This window comes from Aspergillus udagawae (assembly GCF_001078395.1).
Source record: "Aspergillus udagawae IFM 46973 DNA, scaffold_3, whole genome shotgun sequence".
Taxonomy (NCBI): Eukaryota; Fungi; Ascomycota; class Eurotiomycetes; order Eurotiales; family Aspergillaceae; genus Aspergillus; species Aspergillus udagawae.
In genome coordinates this window covers 2,494,574-2,512,938 of record NW_025091266.1, presented here as the reverse complement: position 1 = coordinate 2,512,938, position 18,365 = coordinate 2,494,574, and the positions used below count along the sequence as shown (strand labels likewise).

Sequence of the window (18,365 nt, the reverse complement as noted above, 5' to 3'; positions counted from 1 at the left end):
GACAGCAGATCTCGGAGATCAGCCCTCATTTTTCCCGTAAGGATGAAGGAGAGACGCCGCTGAGAATAGCCGATGAATGGCCAGAGGTCGAGAAGTTCATGAGCCGGTATGCTTCATCATCTATGGCCGGTCTGTGGCGATCCGACATACACGACATCGAAGTTGCGGCATGCCGAAAATGAAACTCGAGCTTGAGTCTATCAGCGTCGCTCTAACTAATCTTCAATTGGCTAGTCACTGGAGAGGTAGTCACCAGAAAAAGAAACTATTATGACCTGATCGATAGCCTACAATAGCCTACAATAGCAATCAGCCAATGTGACCTATGCCTGAGCTATCTTTTCGGCGTCCCACTCTCAAGCCCCCGATGAGGAAAAGGAACTTAGAATCGTATGTGGTATTACAACGGCAAATAATTATTGTGCAAGTGCTCAAATCAGTAAGGTATGATCGAATCCAATCGACAGTGACAGGTGAGAATAAGGTACCTAGTGACAAAAAGCGTAATTCCAATACACACAAACAATGTTGGCATCCGCCGCCAGTACCCGTCGACACCTCAGGCCTAACGCAGGTATTTCGCATGTGAAAATTCCCCCTTTCACATGATGCGGACAAACAATGCGAAAAGCTGCATTTGTCTAGCATGATAAATCTCTGCAAGGGTGAGACATTTCATTCAAGACTGAGGTAACGATCACCAGGAGACAAGGTATGAAACTTAATGCATATCATTGATAACTATGTAGCATGAAAGAAAATGGTGTATTCGATAAAAGTTACATACGTGCATGAAAGACAGAGAGTAGTGGGAGTGGCTTCAACCGTCAAACTGAGCTCAAGACGCCCAAAACTGTGAAATAAGAATTATCGTCTGAGGTGAGAATCTCCTCGCCTTCAACACTCATCGCACTGCTCGGGACACGATGGACCTAAATCCACAAGTGTATGACTCGCACAACCTTTGGTTGAACAAGTCAAGACTACTCCGTATCTCACTCAGGAGCTGGTTGCATCCGTTGAATGAGAAGGGCAATGGATCGTATTCATCTATGCGGTCTTACGCCACTGCGCCCACACTCCGATCAAACTGCTGATAGTACCGGCAATGCCCACAAGACCGTCATCGAGGGAGGCAAGACCAAGCGCAGAGATGGGAACGGTCAAGTCGCACAGGTCGGAGATCAGTTGGATACGGGCGGCGGCACGCTCCCTGATAGCCGTCAGTACACCATGATTATCAAACAGTATTGAGGCCAGATAACATACTTTTCGAGCTTCTTGGCTTCTACGACACCCTCTCCCTCCTTACGGTCGAGAGTCTTCTCCTTCTCCTGCAGCCTCCACAAAGTGTAAAGTCCAGCGACGGCGCTGCAGGCCAATCCCGCCATCCAAGAGCGGTAGGCAGACTCTTGCAACCGCTTGGCCGCAGCAAGCTTCTTGACACCGATCACGTCGACAACAGTGATGGTATCGAGAGTCAGGTAACCGGCATAACCGAGCTGGCGGCCAATGGCGAGGTACCGAAGCACAGGATCGATGGGACTTTTGTTGTCAGCGGCAAGCGCGGCAGCCTTGAGGTGCTCCACGAATTTTCCAATTCTGAGGATCTTCCGTGTTGTGCCGAACTGCTTCTTGATGGCATTGTAGGGGTCGATGGCGGACTGGGGGCGGTTGGTGCGGTAAAGGTACCAGGCGTAGAAGCGGGAGAAATATTGCAGGGTACGCAGGATCTTGTCACGACCGACTGCAGATCATTAGCAACCCTTCCTTAAAGGTGATCAAATGGGGTTGCGAGAGAGGACAACGGCACTCGACTGGTCTTCCGTGTGTACTCCAGGGCCCCTCTCCTGATCTGAGTGTAAGATAACGACATACCAGTTGTCGCGACAAAGCGCAAGTAGTGCGCCAAAGCAGGATGATAAACCAGAGCGTCTGCAACCATTTTCGCGATATGGATGGAGTCTTGAGTGTTTCTCGATGTTTTACTCGTGGGTGATTACTCCGATGATCGGTCTCTGGGAGGGCAAGGTGCCACTAAGGAGATGACAGACCAGCTGATAGAGTCAGAAAACGAAATTGATGAAGAGAAACAGGAATACGGAGACAAACCCCCCACAAACAAAGGAAGAATAAAGGAAAGATGGAGAAGGTGATAAATTAGTAGGAAGAACACGGAATTGGCGTCTGGGGAGAGGCATGGATCACGGTCGGCAAATGACCCCCCGGACATGCACCCGCCGTCAGTCACCATCAACCTCGGTTCATCCAGCACAGTATTGTGGAGGAACGGAGTATGGAAATCACACTCCGACCTGTGAACCGAAGCTATCTAGCAAGTAATCTATGTTCCGTAATACCTGTCTTGTCAGACAGTGTACAACGCACATTCATATCTGCGCCATACAAAAAGAATATACAAAGATGCTTTGCCAGGAGACATTGCATGAAGTTCTACTTTGCTCACTCATGCTCTCCCTTATATAGTCACGTGACAAGTTTTGATATCAGCTCTGAGATTCTTGAGTCAGGTCAGAGCATGCAAGTAGTTATGTGAATTGATCGAACACCAGATTAACAGCATACAGACTACTGCAAAGCGATTGACACCAACTGAATCATCATGTACCATAATTTTCTGGAAACCAATGCTTAGAGGTATAGTACATCGTGCAGGGGCCAATCGCAAGTCTCTGGCTACACAGCCGAGTCAACCCATGGAAATGTCAGCACGGAACATTTTTTTCTACCAATAAACTTTCTTTCGGGGTATTGGGCTGTTACGCTGCTCGGGTGTCGAAGTAACTCGATGGCAGGTCGCTTGGGGGACACGCTGTCTTTCCAATCCTATCGGACTCGTGGCTAAGATCACTTTTCTTGGGTGTTGCGGGCAGATCTTCGGTTATAGGCTGCGGTAGAGGGCTGGCAAAGGGAATGATGGGCCCCAGTCAGCGGGCAGATTGATGGGCGATGACGGTGTGCGGAAGATACGATGCTGAATGGTAAGTAGAGCAGACAGAAGATAGGATCACAGTTGTGCACGGTCATTTCCCAGAGTTGAGGTATCATAACCTTGAGCTTCGAGGTAAGCGCGGAACTTGGCATCCTCGTCGGTAATTGTATCCTAAGAAGCGGTGTCAGTGACTTATCTTGGAATGACAGCGAGCAAAGTCCACGTTCGAGTCGAGAACATACCTGCCCAATAGATGGCAGCATGAAGTAGGCCAGGAATGCGCTGAAGATGCACAACGAGCTGCTGACAAAGTATGGATCTTGTCCTTGGCGCACAGCGTTGGGAGCATTATTTTGGATTATGGGGAACACATAAGTGCCAACAAAAGCACCTATCTTGCCAAATGCGGCTGCGATCGCGTAGTATTGGCCACGGATGGGAGTTGCACTGGTTTTTGCAGCACATAAACCAATGTTGTCCCCAGGCCCGAATTCACCAAGAGATGAGAAGATGCCATAGACAACGACAAACGCAGCAACATTCTTCGGCTCCTTAAGATATGCGTAGCAGCCCGCCATGATAAAGCCGACGATACCCTGCAGGGCAACTCCGAGAGCTAACGTGTTGCGCGGACCTATCCAGTCGCTCGTCAGTGCGCCCAAAAAAGCACCTGGGATGTAGAACAGATTGGTGACCGTGCTCCATCCAAAAGTCTTCCAGAGAGGAGCGCTGTCACCCAGGATGATTGACAGCCATTCGGACGAGTAGATGCCAAACGAATAGGACGAAAAATCATAGATGAACCAAATCAGGGAGACCACAAGCTGCTGTAGTTAGTTAAAGGGCCATGCAAAGGGCAGGGGAAAGGGGTCGAACCAGGCGCTTCCAGTAGTACCTGCGTAGAGACACGGTCAGCCACTGTGATGAAAAGGAGAAAGGGGTGTCAGTGGCCTTACTTTATAATTAACCAAATAGGGAACTTGTGCATGCGTTGCCTGTTGAATTCCTCCGGCTCGTCCAACTTCAGTCGCAAGTAGAACAGACTCAGGGGCGGAATGACTCCTAATCCTAGAGCGACACGCCAAGCAGCACGCATGTGGTTCTCGGTAAATATCAACATCAAAATCATGGCAACCAGTGACGAGACGACAAATCCAAAGTCGATCTGGAAGTTCGTGAACATGATGAACCAGCGATTGCGATGGCCGCTCTTCAGCTCGCCCGTACTTTCCGCTGCTGCTACACTTCCTGCAGGATACTCCCCACCTATTCCGATTCCTAGAAAGAACCGATACGCGGTCAGAGCGGCGAACAAACCAGCTTGGCTACCATGAGCTCCGTAGGAGCCGGCAGAAAGAGCGCTGAAAATAATCAGGATCACCGTAGAGACCATCAAAGCCCACTTCCTCGACCAATGATCGCTGACGTAGCCAAAAATGAGTTGACCAAGCACGGTTCCGGCAAAGACGATGGAAGAGACATTCCTGCTGGCAGGGGAGTTTTTGTACGTGTCAGGGTAAATCTTGCTTAGCATGGTATTGACCGGCCCAATGACCTAAATTACAAAGTCAGTAAACACTCTCTTTGGTGGCCTATTGAGGGTAGTATCAAGAATTGAGCATGTCACCTACTCCATTGAGATAGCCATCAGAAAAGAGACCGGCGCCGCAAGCAATGGTTGGCCAACTGCGCTCCCAGCGACTTTTCTGCGTATTCTCCAGCGGTATCTCTTCGATAGGTATCGGATCGAGAATGTTCGAGGCCTTTTCAGGGGCCATCGCAGGAGAAGGCTGATCGTCTTGCTTAGAAGTCATCATTTCTCTGCGCGTAGTGTAGCAATCTGGCCTTAGCTGGGTTTACAACAGCGCAATAATGGTAGCTTAGAAGTTGGGGCCAGAAGGGAGCGAAGTGACAGATTGATTTCCTTGTTGATACGAGGACTGCGCCAACAAATCTCAGTCACGTTCCCAAGCGTATACCTCAGAAGAAAGGGGGGGATTGAAATGGAAGACTGAAGAGAGTTTGCGGAAGGAAAAAGTGAGGAGATGAAACAAGCCCAAGGTTGAAAACAGGAAGCACAATCGCCCCAAAGGGGCACATGTTGAGAACGCATCTCAAAGACCGATTCTAACCACTAAATACGCGCCATTCTGGACCCATTATCCGTTTCCCAGCCTTGTGCATCTTAGTTAGAAGCATCGGCTTTCATCATCCAACGGCAGTTGATCTTGTGAGATACGGTAGTATCGAGGTGGATATAGTGGGGCCACTTTAGCGGACGGGCTAAGCTTTGCCTTGAGGTGAGTTGGTTCATCCCTTAATTTGCATTGTTATTGGACACCCACCAAACCTATCTAAAACGTCGGTAGAATCCGGTCGAACAAGAAACAGAGCACGTGGCCACGTGTGCGCGCATTCACGCAATGCCGTAGGTAGAATTAGATGCGTTGTCTACTCGGAGTCCGGCAAGGCAGGTGGCTACCTACAGATGAGTACAGACCACAGATGCATTGGATGTTGTCGTACCGATCTGCTATACTGACCGCAAGCGCATGCCTCTAGGAACATCTTAGTCTCGCCGTGTTGAAATAATATGTTGTTGTTATTAGCAACAATCAACCAGGGGGAAAGCTAAGACCGGAGGCAGACAGACCACACAGTAGGTGTTTAATCCTTGTCATAATCCCACAGTACCTTGCTTCTGTTCAAGGTCCCATGGAAATATTCTGGGTGCTATGCAGAGCACTGGTTTTGACGCTCGATATATCGACAATAAATAGCTCATGTGTCGGTCTCAGAACTTCCTATCAGGATATTCTGAATGCCTAGAATGAACAGGTTGACAAACTATATGCACCTATGGACAACTTGACCGACCCTGGGAACATCAGCAGGATCATACACATATACTCCGTAATTAGCATCGAATTCAGGCACAGGCAGCTTAGAAATATATTTCCCGAGAGAACAGGTGTGGCATAACCTGACTCAGACCTGACGTCGGAGGTACACGTTCAAAACACAATATAGACGCATCAGATCTTCATTTAGGAAAGGATTGCCTCATGTACTTAATTTCTATTCTTCAATAGATAGTATAACACAAATATTCAATATACATTTGACCACCAATGGGTGGGCAACATTTGCGTCGGAGCGGAACTTCTTTGATCCAGCTGAGCTGAGCTACGTTACGTGATGTATCTGCTGCGACCAGATTCCCGTCAACAGACCTACCTACACAAGCATCGCTCTACTACCAAGACCCATTATTTCCGCCATTCTCTCCTTCAGTCTCGTCCATCCCCTGTAATAATTTCCTCCGTCCCATCGCCATTATGGGGTCTGATCCGCAGTACATCAAGTTCCCTGATCTCACCCTCGCCCAGCATGTCTTCAACATTTCCAATCCATCATGCCCCCAGACAGTACGAGAGACGTCGCTGAAGAGAATTCAGGATGCCATCTCAGAGCATAAGATGGCTCCTTTTTACCGACACCTTGCACATCCCGTCGAAGGCATTCTGAACCATTCTGGCGAAGGTGTACCTCAACACAGTACCCACGGGTCGAACAAGGCTTTGATCACCTCCAACTTGCTGGCATCTCGGAAACCGTCACAGAAGATCGATTTCCCATGGGATGAAGCACTGTACCAGTCTTTGGTCGAGGATAACAAAAAAGAGCTGGAAGCCTTCCAAAAGGAAGAAGACCAGGCTGAAGAAGCAGCTGGTGAGACTGAAGTGTTGGCCGCACGGGGAAAGCGTGCCGAATTCTGGGCACGGGTAGGAGATAAGGTGCGTTGACAAATTATAGCGCAGCTCATCAACGAGGCTTGTCAGTGGTCGGATACTAATATATCGTTGTATCGTCTAGGACAAAGCTATTGAGTCACATGAAGCGCTCCTCGAGAAGACAACGTTCCTCGGAACCAAGATTGATCTCGTTCTTGCCATGGTTCGAATTGGCCTCTTCTTTGGCGATGCCGTGTCCGTCAAGAAGAATATCGAAAAGGCGGATAGTCTGATCGAGAGTGGTGGTGACTGGGACCGGAGGAATCGTCTCAAGGCCTACAAGGGCCTCCATCTGCTCACTGTTCGCTCCTACAACCTCGCGGCTCCTCTTCTTCTCGATAGTCTGTCTACATTTACGAGCTACGAGCTGTGCAGCTATTCTGCTCTGGTCATCTACTCGGTCCTTGCGGGCTCGTTGTCCCTAAAGCGAGTAGACTTCAAAGCAAAGGTCGTGGATGCCCCTGAAATCAAGGCGATCCTCGGAGCTGGGGAGGACAGATTGGCTGCTCTGACCGGCGAAATCTCCGCTGGACAAGGTGCTCGGGATGAGGAGATGAAGGATGCATCGGTTTCTAAGGCCACTCCAGGCACCGCCACCACCGTGGTCAATTTGGCCACCTTCGGAACAGGTTCTGGCCTCCAGGCCGAGGCAGAAGCCCCCGTTGACTTTTCCTCTCTCGCCAACTTGGTTGATAGCCTTTACAGCGGCAACTACCGGACGTTTTTCCGGGCATTGGCGGCTGTGGAAGATAATTTCCTCACTCAGGACCGGTACCTGTACGAACACCGGGCCTGGTTCGTTCGGGAGATGAGACTCCGCGCCTACCAGCAGCTGCTGCAAAGCTACCGGGTGGTTGGGTTGAACAGCATGGCAAATGACTTTGGCGTCACTGTCGACTTCCTGGATCGGTAAGATGCCACCTGTTACGTGTAATCATACAATGACTGATTTGTGAATGCAGGGATTTGGCCAAGTTTATTGCCAGCAACCGTATCGCGTGCACCATCGACCGAGTGAATGGAATCATTGAGACGAACCGGCCTGACGACAAGAACAAGCAGTATGCTGATTTGGTCAAGCATGGTGATGCCCTCATCACGAAGCTTCAGAAGTACGGCCAGGCTGTGCGGCTACGGGGGAGCGAACGAAGCTAGAGAAATGGTCTGAGTGGCAGGTTACGATTATCCCTAGTCATTGACGCGGTGAACTTGATCATTTGGACGATGCAGCGATTGATGTCTGTCTATTTTTGAATTTGATAGAGCAAAAGCAAGCGAGGCTGCTGTATCATTCATCTAATGACCGAAGACAACGTGATTTAATCGTATGATATTGTCTGATCTAGTGGACAATTAAAGAGCTTAGTTGATTTGTAATTGCATTGACCGGAGGTATCTTGGGTCCGTCAAGTCAACGAGGCGTCAGCTCAGCGTCGGTCATGTTCATACGGAACTCTCATGCATCGGTGAACGAATTTGGTTCATCGAGGTGCCTTTCTATACTGTAGGCAGGCAGGCAGAGTAACCTGAAATACCATAATAATACTCCACTATGTGACTCCAGTCCAATAAGTTATTATTATAGCATTGTCAGGTAGTAGGGAGCATGCGGAGTCAACCCTCGTCGGACGAGGCCGAACTCGCTCTGCAGAAGCACCTTCTAGAAACTCTTAATATAGGAGATATGCATACGCTTGCGATGTCCCAGTCGATAAGGATTGGTTTTAATGCTGGTCAGCATGATGGTAGGTTGGATTTTCCCTGTGCTAGGATGGTTATGGGTGGCGACCAGCATGCATTTGCGCTAGCTAGGATCCAACCATGTTTCAAACGCAGAATATATCCTCGACAACCTCCCTTTTGTTTTCCTAATCAGGTATTTATGAGGCTATGAAGGGTCGAGGTGCAGAAATGCCTGAAACTTAACCCCAGATGAACCCCGAGCTGCTCCGACTCAGGATCCCAGCACCGGGACGGTACCCGGTAGATGAAAATTCTGGTTCAAAGCATGGGGGTTGATGACTCGATGATATACCCCATAATTTGGCAAACCATTACCCAATACTTCTATCTATAAGGAAGGAAAGACGAATCCAGCTCCGATGGTTGCCGCGGAACAGTGCTGAGTGCTGAGTCAGCGAGCCGACGACGGCCAGACCGTTTTGACTCACCGCCTGCAGAAAGTCGCTCACCGCGTGTTTTTCCCGCAGATTGGGGGTCATTTTTTCTGGACGGTCTTTTTCGCTTTTCCCCTCTGTATCCTGTCTGCTGAGGAAGAGCGGAAAGCGCTACTGTCAGGTCTTCCTTCACATCCCACGCGCGGTGAAGAAAAAGAAAAGGAGGAAGCCATTCCATTGCCTGATTAAGACCAGAAGCGCAGTATGACCTGGCAGCTTAGGCTCGCATCCCACATGCGGGCACCTCCGGTGGCCTTGGGACGTCCAGTTTCCCGGCCGATTACTCGGTTGCCGCGCCGTCAGGCTTTCTGCTGGGCGGCAGGGCTACCCGCGGGGGTCTCCAGCCCCAGGACCTCTCCAGGTACGTTTCGTCTTGCTTTCGGGAGACTTCCCTAGCTCCGTTTGGCCCCGAATGATCGTCCGATCAGCCAACCATGATTCGTCATTGGATGTTCGTTCGGTTTTGAGGCAATAAATGCGTGGATTTGCACTTGGCATACGGCCACGTCCCCTCCCCTCATCCCGTGACAATGTATCCATTTTACTCCGTACCCACCCCACCTTCGAGTCAAATCGTTCGGGTCCCAGGTACATAATGTATATATTGATCTCGAGGGGCCGCAGTTACCATAGAAAAACTGACCCGTAGTCGTGAACAATCACAGAACCCACCATGACCGTGCCATATACCACCAAGAGGGCTGCGTCTGATCTCGGCCCTCGTCGTCTCCATGCCGACAATATCAATCCCAACGTCAAGGCGGCCAAGTATGCTGTCCGTGGTGAGCTTGCCGTCAAGGCAGAGGAGTACCGTGTGAGGTTGGCCAAGGGAGACAAGTCCTTGCCCTTTGACAGTGTCATCTTCGCCAATATTGGCAACCCCCAGCAGCTGGATCAGAAACCCATCACCTTCTTCCGTCAGGTACTCAGTCTCCTCGAGAACCCGGCACTGCTGGAGAAACCGGAGGCCCTGCGTTCGTCTTTCGGCTACAACCAGGACGTCATTGACCGGGCCAAGAAGCTTCTTGCGGACATTCAGAGCGTCGGTGCCTACAGTCACAGCCAGGGAGCGCCATTAATCCGGGAGAGCGTGGCCAGATTCATCGAGGAGCGTGACGGCTTCCCCGCCAACCCTCAAGACCTGTACCTCTGCGCTGGTGCCTCGTCCGGTGTTAGCACCCTGCTGAACGTCATCTGCAACGCCCCTAGCGCCGGTGTCCTTGTGCCGATTCCCCAATATCCTCTGTACACCGCCACCCTGTCTCTTCTCAATGCGCAGTGCGTCCCATACCTCCTGGAGGAGGACAAGGCCTGGGGTACAGACGTGGAGGCCATCCGGCAATCTCTGGTGCGCGCCAAGGCCGAGGGCACCGAGGTTCGTGCCATCGTTGTCATCAACCCCGGTAACCCGACGGGTGCCTCACTGAGCCCCGAGGACATCAAGAGCGTCCTTGACGTCGCCGCAGAGGAGAAGCTGGTCGTCATTGCCGACGAGGTGTACCAGACCAACGTCTTCGTGGGCGAGTTTACATCGTTCAAGAAGAGACTGCGCCAGCTCCAGCAGGAGGTGCCTGGGAAGTACGACAACGTCGAACTCGCTTCTCTGCACAGTGTGTCCAAGGGTATGGTGGGCGAATGCGGCCACCGAGGCGGTTACTTCGAGCTCGTCGGATTCGACCCCTTGGTCGCCGCCGAGATCTACAAGTTTGTCAGCATCATGCTGTGCCCGCCGGTGATCGGTCAGTGTCTGGTCGAGCTTATGGTGAACCCACCCAAGAAGGGTGAGCCCAGTTACGAGTTGTATGAGAAGGAGTACAACGGCATTAGCGATGGTCTACACAAGCGTGCCCTCGCCCTGTACGAAGCCTTCAAGCAGATGGAGGGTGTCGAATGTCAAGAGCCTCAGGTACGTTACTCTCTCCTTGACTCTATACTGTCTCTAACATCATGCAGGGCGCCATGTACCTCTTCCCCAGCATCACCCTGCCCCCTAAGGCCGTCGAAGCCGCTGCCGCTGAAGGCCGGCCCGCCGACGAGTTCTACTGCCTGCGCCTCCTCGACGCAACGGGCGTTTGCGTGGTCCCCGGTTCCGGTTTTGGACAGAAGGAGAACACCCTTCACTTCCGCACAACCTTCCTTGCCCCCGGCACTGCCTGGGTCGAGCGGATCGTCAAGTTCCACGCCGAGTTCATGGCCACGTATAAATAGCGTTCTCACTGGACCGTTACGAATCTCTTTTTCTTTCGAGTGATCATATAGGAAGGCATGCTGCGAGGCATGTGATGGATACCCTGGAAATCAAAATGATATAGAAGGCCGAGTATATAGCCCTGGTAGTAGACATGGAATGCCATATACTCGACTAGGTTGGACCTCGATTAGCCTACGTTGCTTAGTGAACTAAACCGATCAACCCACAAAAAGAGACTTAGATGCCACCGCAGTACAACACAAAGAAAGAGCCCAAGCAAAACGGAGCAACCACATGCAGCTCTAGGAATTACCAAATGCTAGTACTCCGCAGGCAGGTCTGAATCCAAGGTGAGACTGCTGACGCGAGAGACTAGTACAACACATACCCCGGCTATCACGGCACCAGACCTGAGACTGAGAGAAACCTGAAGGCAACAAGGGATGCAGTACTACTGGCATGCGTTGCGCTGCGTCATTGTCCTGGAAGTACGTACGTACGTATCCATGTGATGCAAACGCAAATGCAAACGCAAACGCAACACAGACACGAAGAACCCAAACCCAAGCCAAAGCCAAAGCCAAAGCCAAGTTGCAACAAGCCTTGAAGCAAAGCTTGTAGGCCTCCCTTGCAGTGAATGTAGTAACAAGCGACGAGCGAACGACGCAGTGAGCAAAGCACCCTCTCAGCGTCAAGGGCTCAAGGCACCCTATGAATAGTAAATAGTGAATCCCGGACCTGACGCAAGGCTACTGCAATCCCACATGTGAACCGGCGCCGTCGCCGAGTCACATTCGTCATGGCAAATGCAAGAGCAAATGCAGAGACAAATACAAATGCACAGTCAGCGCAGGAGAGGAGAAGGCTACGTAGCTGAGCTGAAACTGAAACTGGGATGGACGCAAGCCACCTCGGCCTTGCAGCGAGCGGCATTCCATTCGATGTGCGTATCCCTGTGTATGTACGAAGACTGCGTGGGGTCATCCCTGCGGCGGTAGGTTGCGAGACCTCCACTGTAGCAGTACTAGTACGCTTCTATTTCATTGTACGGAATGTTCAGAAACTGGCATAACCATTTGCTAATTGCGTCATTCATTAAGAGTCACACGTCGACGATAGACTTCTCGATCCCATCGGTCGCTGTCGCTGGATTGGTAGGTGGAAAAATACTCCGAAATACACACCGCCACTTATGCTGCAGGATACCTACGAATCATCTACCTTAAGTATGTGGGTACTGTATGTCTGGCTAAGGTACGGAGTAGTTCATGCAACAGACGCAATACAGAACAATACGAGACATGCAAATCAATGCAACTACAGTACCTTTAGCTTAGTAGATCGTACTAAACGCAGATCAGAACACGATCAAATCTATTGTGCATAATCAAGATCTTTTGAACTGCATGGAAACCACCAAAACACTGGCGGAGCAGAATATCTATAGATGCAATGACACGGAATAACAAGCCAACCATGACTGGGAGCATCACGACTGCCTGGCCTGTAGATGAGTACAAAGTCCAAACCATTGCCGATTCAGTGGTCTTGGGGTATACAGAGCCAGCGACTGCACAGCAAAAGGGAAAAAAGGAAATTGAACGGGAATCTTGATATGATCTGAAATGCTAGGGTAGCGTCAGACGATTTCGAGCTGCGCTAATCGAAACAAAATGAATGTCAAAAATAGTCAGGAAATAATCATCATCTCTCATCAAGGTCATGAGGGCGTAGGTCGTCACTCAGACGGTGTGGAGGTGGTGGAGGAGAAGAAGGTAGCCGCAACTAGATTGAGGGAAGCTGGAAAGACCGTGCCGAGCAGACGATGTACTGGTACTATTATACCCAGGGCGGGGTATAAAAGTTGCCATTACTGTCATCCAAGGACGGAGCACTGGAATCAAACATAGCAGTAGGCCACATGGTATCCGCAGGAGACGTCGTCATCGGCAGGCTTGTCGTCGAATCAGCCATCGGCTTGAAGCTGTCTGCATCGGTCAAAGGGACAAACGTGTTTTGCGCAGGGAGGGGCTTAGGTTCCACGCTCATGCTGGCCTGTAGCTGATGTTCCAAGGCGGCTGTCGACGCGTTGGCGGACTTGAGGAACTCGTCGATGTCAATCGCCTCGAGATTGTTCGAAGACAAGAGCTGAGCTTGCGGCAGACCAATGAACGACGAGGCGGAGCTGAGGCGGAAATGATCGAAATCCGAACCATCGCTCGCACTGTGCATATCATGTAGATCGCCACTAGTATTTCCAAGTCCAGACAGCGGTCCAAAATCCTCGGCTTCAGAGATGTCACCTGACGAGGACGGGGCGGTGAAGCCGGGCGCCATCGAATTGTAGTCGAAGCTCGCGTACGAAGGAGCTTGTGTGCTGGTCGCGGTGGGAACATCTGATGAATACAGAGGAAAATTGGACCAATCGACCGGAGGCGCGCTAAAGGCAGCAGAATTTAGAGGCAGGTCGCTGTCGGGCGACGCGAAGTAAGGCTCCTTGTAGGGATCTTGGATGGCCAGGGACGTCACGGGGGATGTCGACGTCACCGTAGTCGTCGTCGGGAACGAGGTGAATGAGACATCAAGAGGCGGCATGCTAGTCACGACCGGATCAAGCGAATTCAAGGGCATTTGACTCAGGGGCGTCGGTATTGTCTCCGCTGTGCCGCTAGAAGACTGATCCATAGACGGCTGAGCTTGAGGGAAGAACGAAGACATGTCGAGCGGCGGCACGGTCGTGGTGATATCTTCCGTAGCAGCAGCTGGACCATTATCAGGCGATCCATGTTCAGAATTGACAAGTCGCTGTTGCGAACCGTTCGACTGTGTTTCCAACTGCACCTGGCTGGCAAAAGCTTTCTCCAGAAAAGTTGGCTCGGTCAAAGGCAGGAATTCAACCGATCGGCGAGAAACATCGGATGTAGCGTGGATTGTATGTGAGCGCGGAATCGTGTACGGCAGACCACACTTGTGCGCCATGTCATTGTGCTTGTGAGCCGGCTTGTGGTGACCATCGCGGAAGACAGTGAGCGTGCTTTCTGACTTGGCCGAAGTCAATTGGGGCTTTCTGGGCGGCTCCGACGGTGCTGCAGGCGGATGCGGAGGCAGACCGGTTTCCGGAACAGTATCTAGATGGGGTTCCTTCTTCAGCGCGCAGGTACAGCGCTGACCATGAATGCAGCCACATTTTGGACGGGAGTCCTCTGTAAAATCTTAATCAGAAATACTGAACGAAAGTGCCATCGCCAACATGCTCACGCTTGAGATCCCGTTTGTCAACGGCGTGGGGATCTAAATCATTTTTGTGGCTATTCTTCTTCTTATCACCACACTCGCACCTTGTGTGGGTTGTCCGTGACTTGCGTAGGCCGCGACAGTGGGCGCATTGAGAGACTGGACGGCCTTTTTTGTTGATGTGGGTCAAGGGGCGGTCTATATTTGGTAAGGTATGTTAGCCAGCTTGATCGGCGATGTTCTTTTCTGCCACCAGGAATGTGTCACTTACCACTATGGTGACAGCTGCTGACTCGGTGACCCCGGACGCAAGCTTCACAAGCCCACTTCTCGCCATCAATGAGCATCGCGGTTTACTGGGTAGAAAACATGCGACGACTCGCGATGAATGACAATTTGAACTTGAAGAGGTATTGGGCGCGGGTGGTAGGAAAAGAGAGAGCACGGTCTCTCGAGTCCTAGTAGACGGGTTCTTTTTTTGCGAATTTAGAGCGATGATATAAAAACCGAACAGGAAGCCCTGTCGGGACGAATCGAAAGAGCCGTCAAGGCGGGATTCGAGGGTTGTGTGTGCGGTCCGTCAAGGCGATCGGACCGACTGAGAACCAAGTTCAACTCCAACAAAGCAAGGGTATCTTTCCAACTGAATTTTCCCAATGCACCTGAACCAATATCACAGAAACGCCGTTCCACCTAATAAGGGTCGAGTCGCAACTGAGGGGTATAGTTTTTTTGTCGAGGTCGAATTGAAGCGAGAAAGAAGTGAGGAGATAGGTAGATGAGCGAAATCGGGGTTATTCTGGCAGTTTGTAGTGTCGTTCAAACTGTAGTACGCAGGAACCAGGAACCGGAAGAAACCACCGAGAGGAACGCGAAAAATCAATCAATCAAGAGAGGAGAGGAGAAAGGGGGGCCAAAGCCTACGCACCGTTTGGCGCCGGCCGTGAGACAGGACACCAAATACCGGCTGTGGCGGCCAAAGTAGAGGGGAAAAGACGATCGATGACGGGCAGGATTGCGATATAACCCTGTGAGAGAGGAAAAGAGAGAAAAGAAGGGGAAAGGAAGAGGAGGGGAGGGCCGGGGATGAAGTACTTAGTTTTAGTGTTGGGGGCCTTTGGGGGGCCGCACACACAGAGAGAGGCACAGCAACAGTACCTTAGTGAACTTTTGCTGCAATTTGGAACCAGTCTCCTAGGCTTTATTTTACAGTTACTGCACTATACGTAATGTCAGAGGTAACAGGTTGTCAGAGGTATCCAGGTACCGCCGACCAAATACAACCAACAAGGCTGCAGCGAGGGCGATGGATGGACCCCGCTGACAAGGTTGGCTGAAAACTGCCTGAGTGGCTGCTGTGCCCATCCGTATGTATGGTAATTTTTGAAATCTCCAGTCCAACTTACTGTATATTACATAATGAGACAGACTAGACCCCAATGAACGGCTGGTCCCGAGAAAATACCACACTAGACCCATTTGGTATGGACTAGCAAAGTACATTGACTAACACAAAACGGAGGAAAAATGCTATCAAAACACGTTGTCAAGCCTAGTTGATTCTACATTCCATGAACCTGCAAGACCACGGTGTTGCCGATGAGAAGGAACAATGAAGAATACTCATTACGATTCGAGGAATGTATCTGTTCTTTGTGACCGTCCTCGCTGGTCCAGACATGTTGCAAGTAAGAAAAATTGGAATGCTTCGTGGTCCACCCGCCATAATACTCGAAGCGGATCCATGGATGACACCATGCATGAACACACACACAGTCTGTGGACATGTGTGGCCGCTACCATTGTCTCATCCATCACTTTCTGGGGAGAAAATTCTTGCCCTTGAAACCTTGTTATTGTTATGGACCTCAAATCCTTCCCTGATCAGCCTTGTCAGGTCACCTTCTGGTCATATCATTAAGGTTGAACATGGACAAGTATTAACGGCGCATCGTGTGGTACGAGAAATTCCACTGCCGTCAATTGTCATACACGTATAATGTAGCCTGGTACAATAACACTCTCAATTGGTAAAGTCGCATGTTCCACTTGACTCGAAATTCCAGTGACTTGGAAGAACACTTTCAATGTGTAGCGCCATCCTCAGGTTTCTGATATAAAAGTCTTGTGCACTATCTAGCAGACACTCCGCATGCGACAGCCTCGCTCTCCCCAATGTCTCCAGTCCTCCGCGTTCTTGGCCTTTCGAGTGTCAGACCTGGTAGCCTAGTTTACGTGATACCCAAACTATCCAGGCCTTAGGGCTCAGCAAGGGTGGAGAATTGAACAATATGAAATGTGGAATCCAGCCAAACTTTGTGTGCTGGTCGATGGATCTCATTAATAATATTACGAAATCCTGGGGCAGCAAGCCGCCAGATCTCCAGACTGACCAGGCGCCAGAGTGCAGAGGAGTCTTGGGTCGAGTTTTGCGGATGAGATCCAACAAAAAAACTTCAAAACTTCAGTAATATTCCCATGGATAGTGCACTCAAGTACAGGAATCTGTTCAAACCATCATTCTATCTGGCTACGGAGTACGTATCCGACCTTTTGCCCAATAACAACCGGAAGGTTTAACGCTGATTGCCACCCATTTTCTAGAAGACTTATCGTCATCTTCCATGCAGAAGGAACCGTCAACCAGAGCCAACCAATTTCGACGAGTCCATGGGTTGAGAAACGTGCGCCTGGACATGAAGTCGCATTGGGCCTTGGTTGACTAATTTCATTGTGCCACTCTTTCCCATTCGTCGTCTCCTGTAACTTCATCAAAGTCTCTTTATATCGACCTACAGCCAAAGTCCACACGGCTGCCTATCATGCCTGTCGGGATGCGCATCAGGCGCAGGACGACTACCTACCGTCGATTATGCGGTCATTTATGGTACATTACTTACTGTGCAGGGCTGTGCTGTAAAATCAAACACAGCTTGCTTTGCTCACCTCCCAGCTGACGGTCCAGCCTTACCTCCTTATGGACACCAACGTTAAAACGTCCACCCGCTTTTATTGGCATGAAGGATTCACGATCCGATCACCAACAACGCTGGCAAGAATCCGCGGTAATTATCCTGGTTGGCGTACTACAACTGCAGGATGGCGTCACAGCTTCTTCTTTGGGGCATATGCAGCTTTCTTGGATGGCTCTTTTAGTAACAGGGTATCTAGAGTATCTAGCCCGTACTCTTGTCAATCTACGCGCGCTGGGGGTGGACGGTCATGTGGTGGGGACCTGATCTGCGCCGCTCGATCTCTTCCTCCGCCAATCATAGCCACCCTGTGACCCGGCAAGGGTAAAACCGGGTCTTTCGGCGCCCGTCCTCATTCTTATCCGGCGAACAAACGGCGGCCAAGTAGTAAGCAGCTGGTACCTATTCTGGCCTTTACGAGGCCTCTGTTGGCCGGTGAACAGTGTTGGCACTTCACAGAGGTATGGCACTTGGAACAAATCAGGTACAGTGGTATTTACTACTACTTTGTAAGTTTGTAGGGAGGAGTTCTTAGGTATATTCGAGGGAACGACATCGGAACCCAGTGTCTGAGCGTCCAAGCGGCTCCATCTGACGATCAGCGTAAGGGGAATATGTATTTGTCCACTGAGAAAATACGATCTTCGACGTCATGCGAAAATGGAACACACTCTTGAGACTTGCACCTGTACGGTATCTACATGGGAGACCAAGGAATCAGGGACGTCTCTGGACAATGTTGAATGTTCCTCAGAAGGCCCTGGCCCACTCATCCACTGCAATGAACAATCGCACTATGTAACCCAAGTTTGATCTGTTCACAGACCAGAGGCAAAAATATCTTCCTACTCAGCCTGATACGTCACAAACATCCTTGGCGGTCAGATATTTTGACACTCAGCAAAATCTAGAATATGATACTACGCTTTGTTCGGATCAATCCGAATTCTTTCGATCTCCACATTCTCCAAATCAATTCCTTAGGTTCTGAAATGGCCAGCGTGTCTTCGTCAACGTTGATGTGCTTGAAATGATAGCAGGCCT

At 50.5% G+C, this 18,365-nt stretch overlaps 5 protein-coding genes across 5 annotated transcripts; 2 read left to right on the top strand and 3 right to left on the bottom strand.

Annotated features, from left to right (window-relative positions):
- Positions 1-1,050: 1,050 nt before the first annotated feature.
- Positions 1,051-1,945, bottom strand: Aud_004729 (PEX11 family protein; the record flags this gene model as incomplete). The annotated part of the gene is made up of 3 exons (XM_043289666.1): positions 1,051-1,213; positions 1,270-1,747; positions 1,879-1,945. 3 exons carry the CDS (start codon positions 1,943-1,945, stop codon positions 1,051-1,053), a joined length of 708 nt encoding a protein of 235 aa, XP_043145601.1.
- Positions 1,946-3,028: 1,083 nt separating this feature from the next.
- Aud_004728 (putative MFS phospholipid transporter (Git1)) lies at positions 3,029-4,770 on the bottom strand (the record flags this gene model as incomplete). The annotated part of the gene is made up of 5 exons (XM_043289665.1): positions 3,029-3,124; positions 3,196-3,777; positions 3,830-3,848; positions 3,910-4,508; positions 4,585-4,770. The coding sequence occupies 5 exons, from the start codon at positions 4,768-4,770 to the stop codon at positions 3,029-3,031; spliced, it is 1,482 nt and encodes a 493-aa protein (XP_043145600.1).
- A 1,521-nt stretch (positions 4,771-6,291) lies between these two features.
- On the top strand, positions 6,292-7,902 carry Aud_004727 (proteasome regulatory particle lid subunit RPN7; the record flags this gene model as incomplete). Its single annotated transcript, XM_043289664.1, has 3 exons — positions 6,292-6,750; positions 6,830-7,656; positions 7,710-7,902. The coding sequence occupies 3 exons, from the start codon at positions 6,292-6,294 to the stop codon at positions 7,900-7,902; spliced, it is 1,479 nt and encodes a 492-aa protein (XP_043145599.1).
- Positions 7,903-9,597: 1,695 nt separating this feature from the next.
- Positions 9,598-11,132, top strand: Aud_004726 (putative alanine aminotransferase; the record flags this gene model as incomplete). Its single annotated transcript, XM_043289663.1, has 2 exons — positions 9,598-10,830; positions 10,878-11,132. 2 exons carry the CDS (start codon positions 9,598-9,600, stop codon positions 11,130-11,132), a joined length of 1,488 nt encoding a protein of 495 aa, XP_043145598.1.
- Positions 11,133-12,954: 1,822 nt separating this feature from the next.
- On the bottom strand, positions 12,955-14,696 carry Aud_004725 (copper fist DNA-binding domain-containing protein; the record flags this gene model as incomplete). Its single annotated transcript, XM_043289662.1, has 3 exons — positions 12,955-14,318; positions 14,374-14,547; positions 14,621-14,696. 3 exons carry the CDS (start codon positions 14,694-14,696, stop codon positions 12,955-12,957), a joined length of 1,614 nt encoding a protein of 537 aa, XP_043145597.1.
- Positions 14,697-18,365: the final 3,669 nt, after the last annotated feature.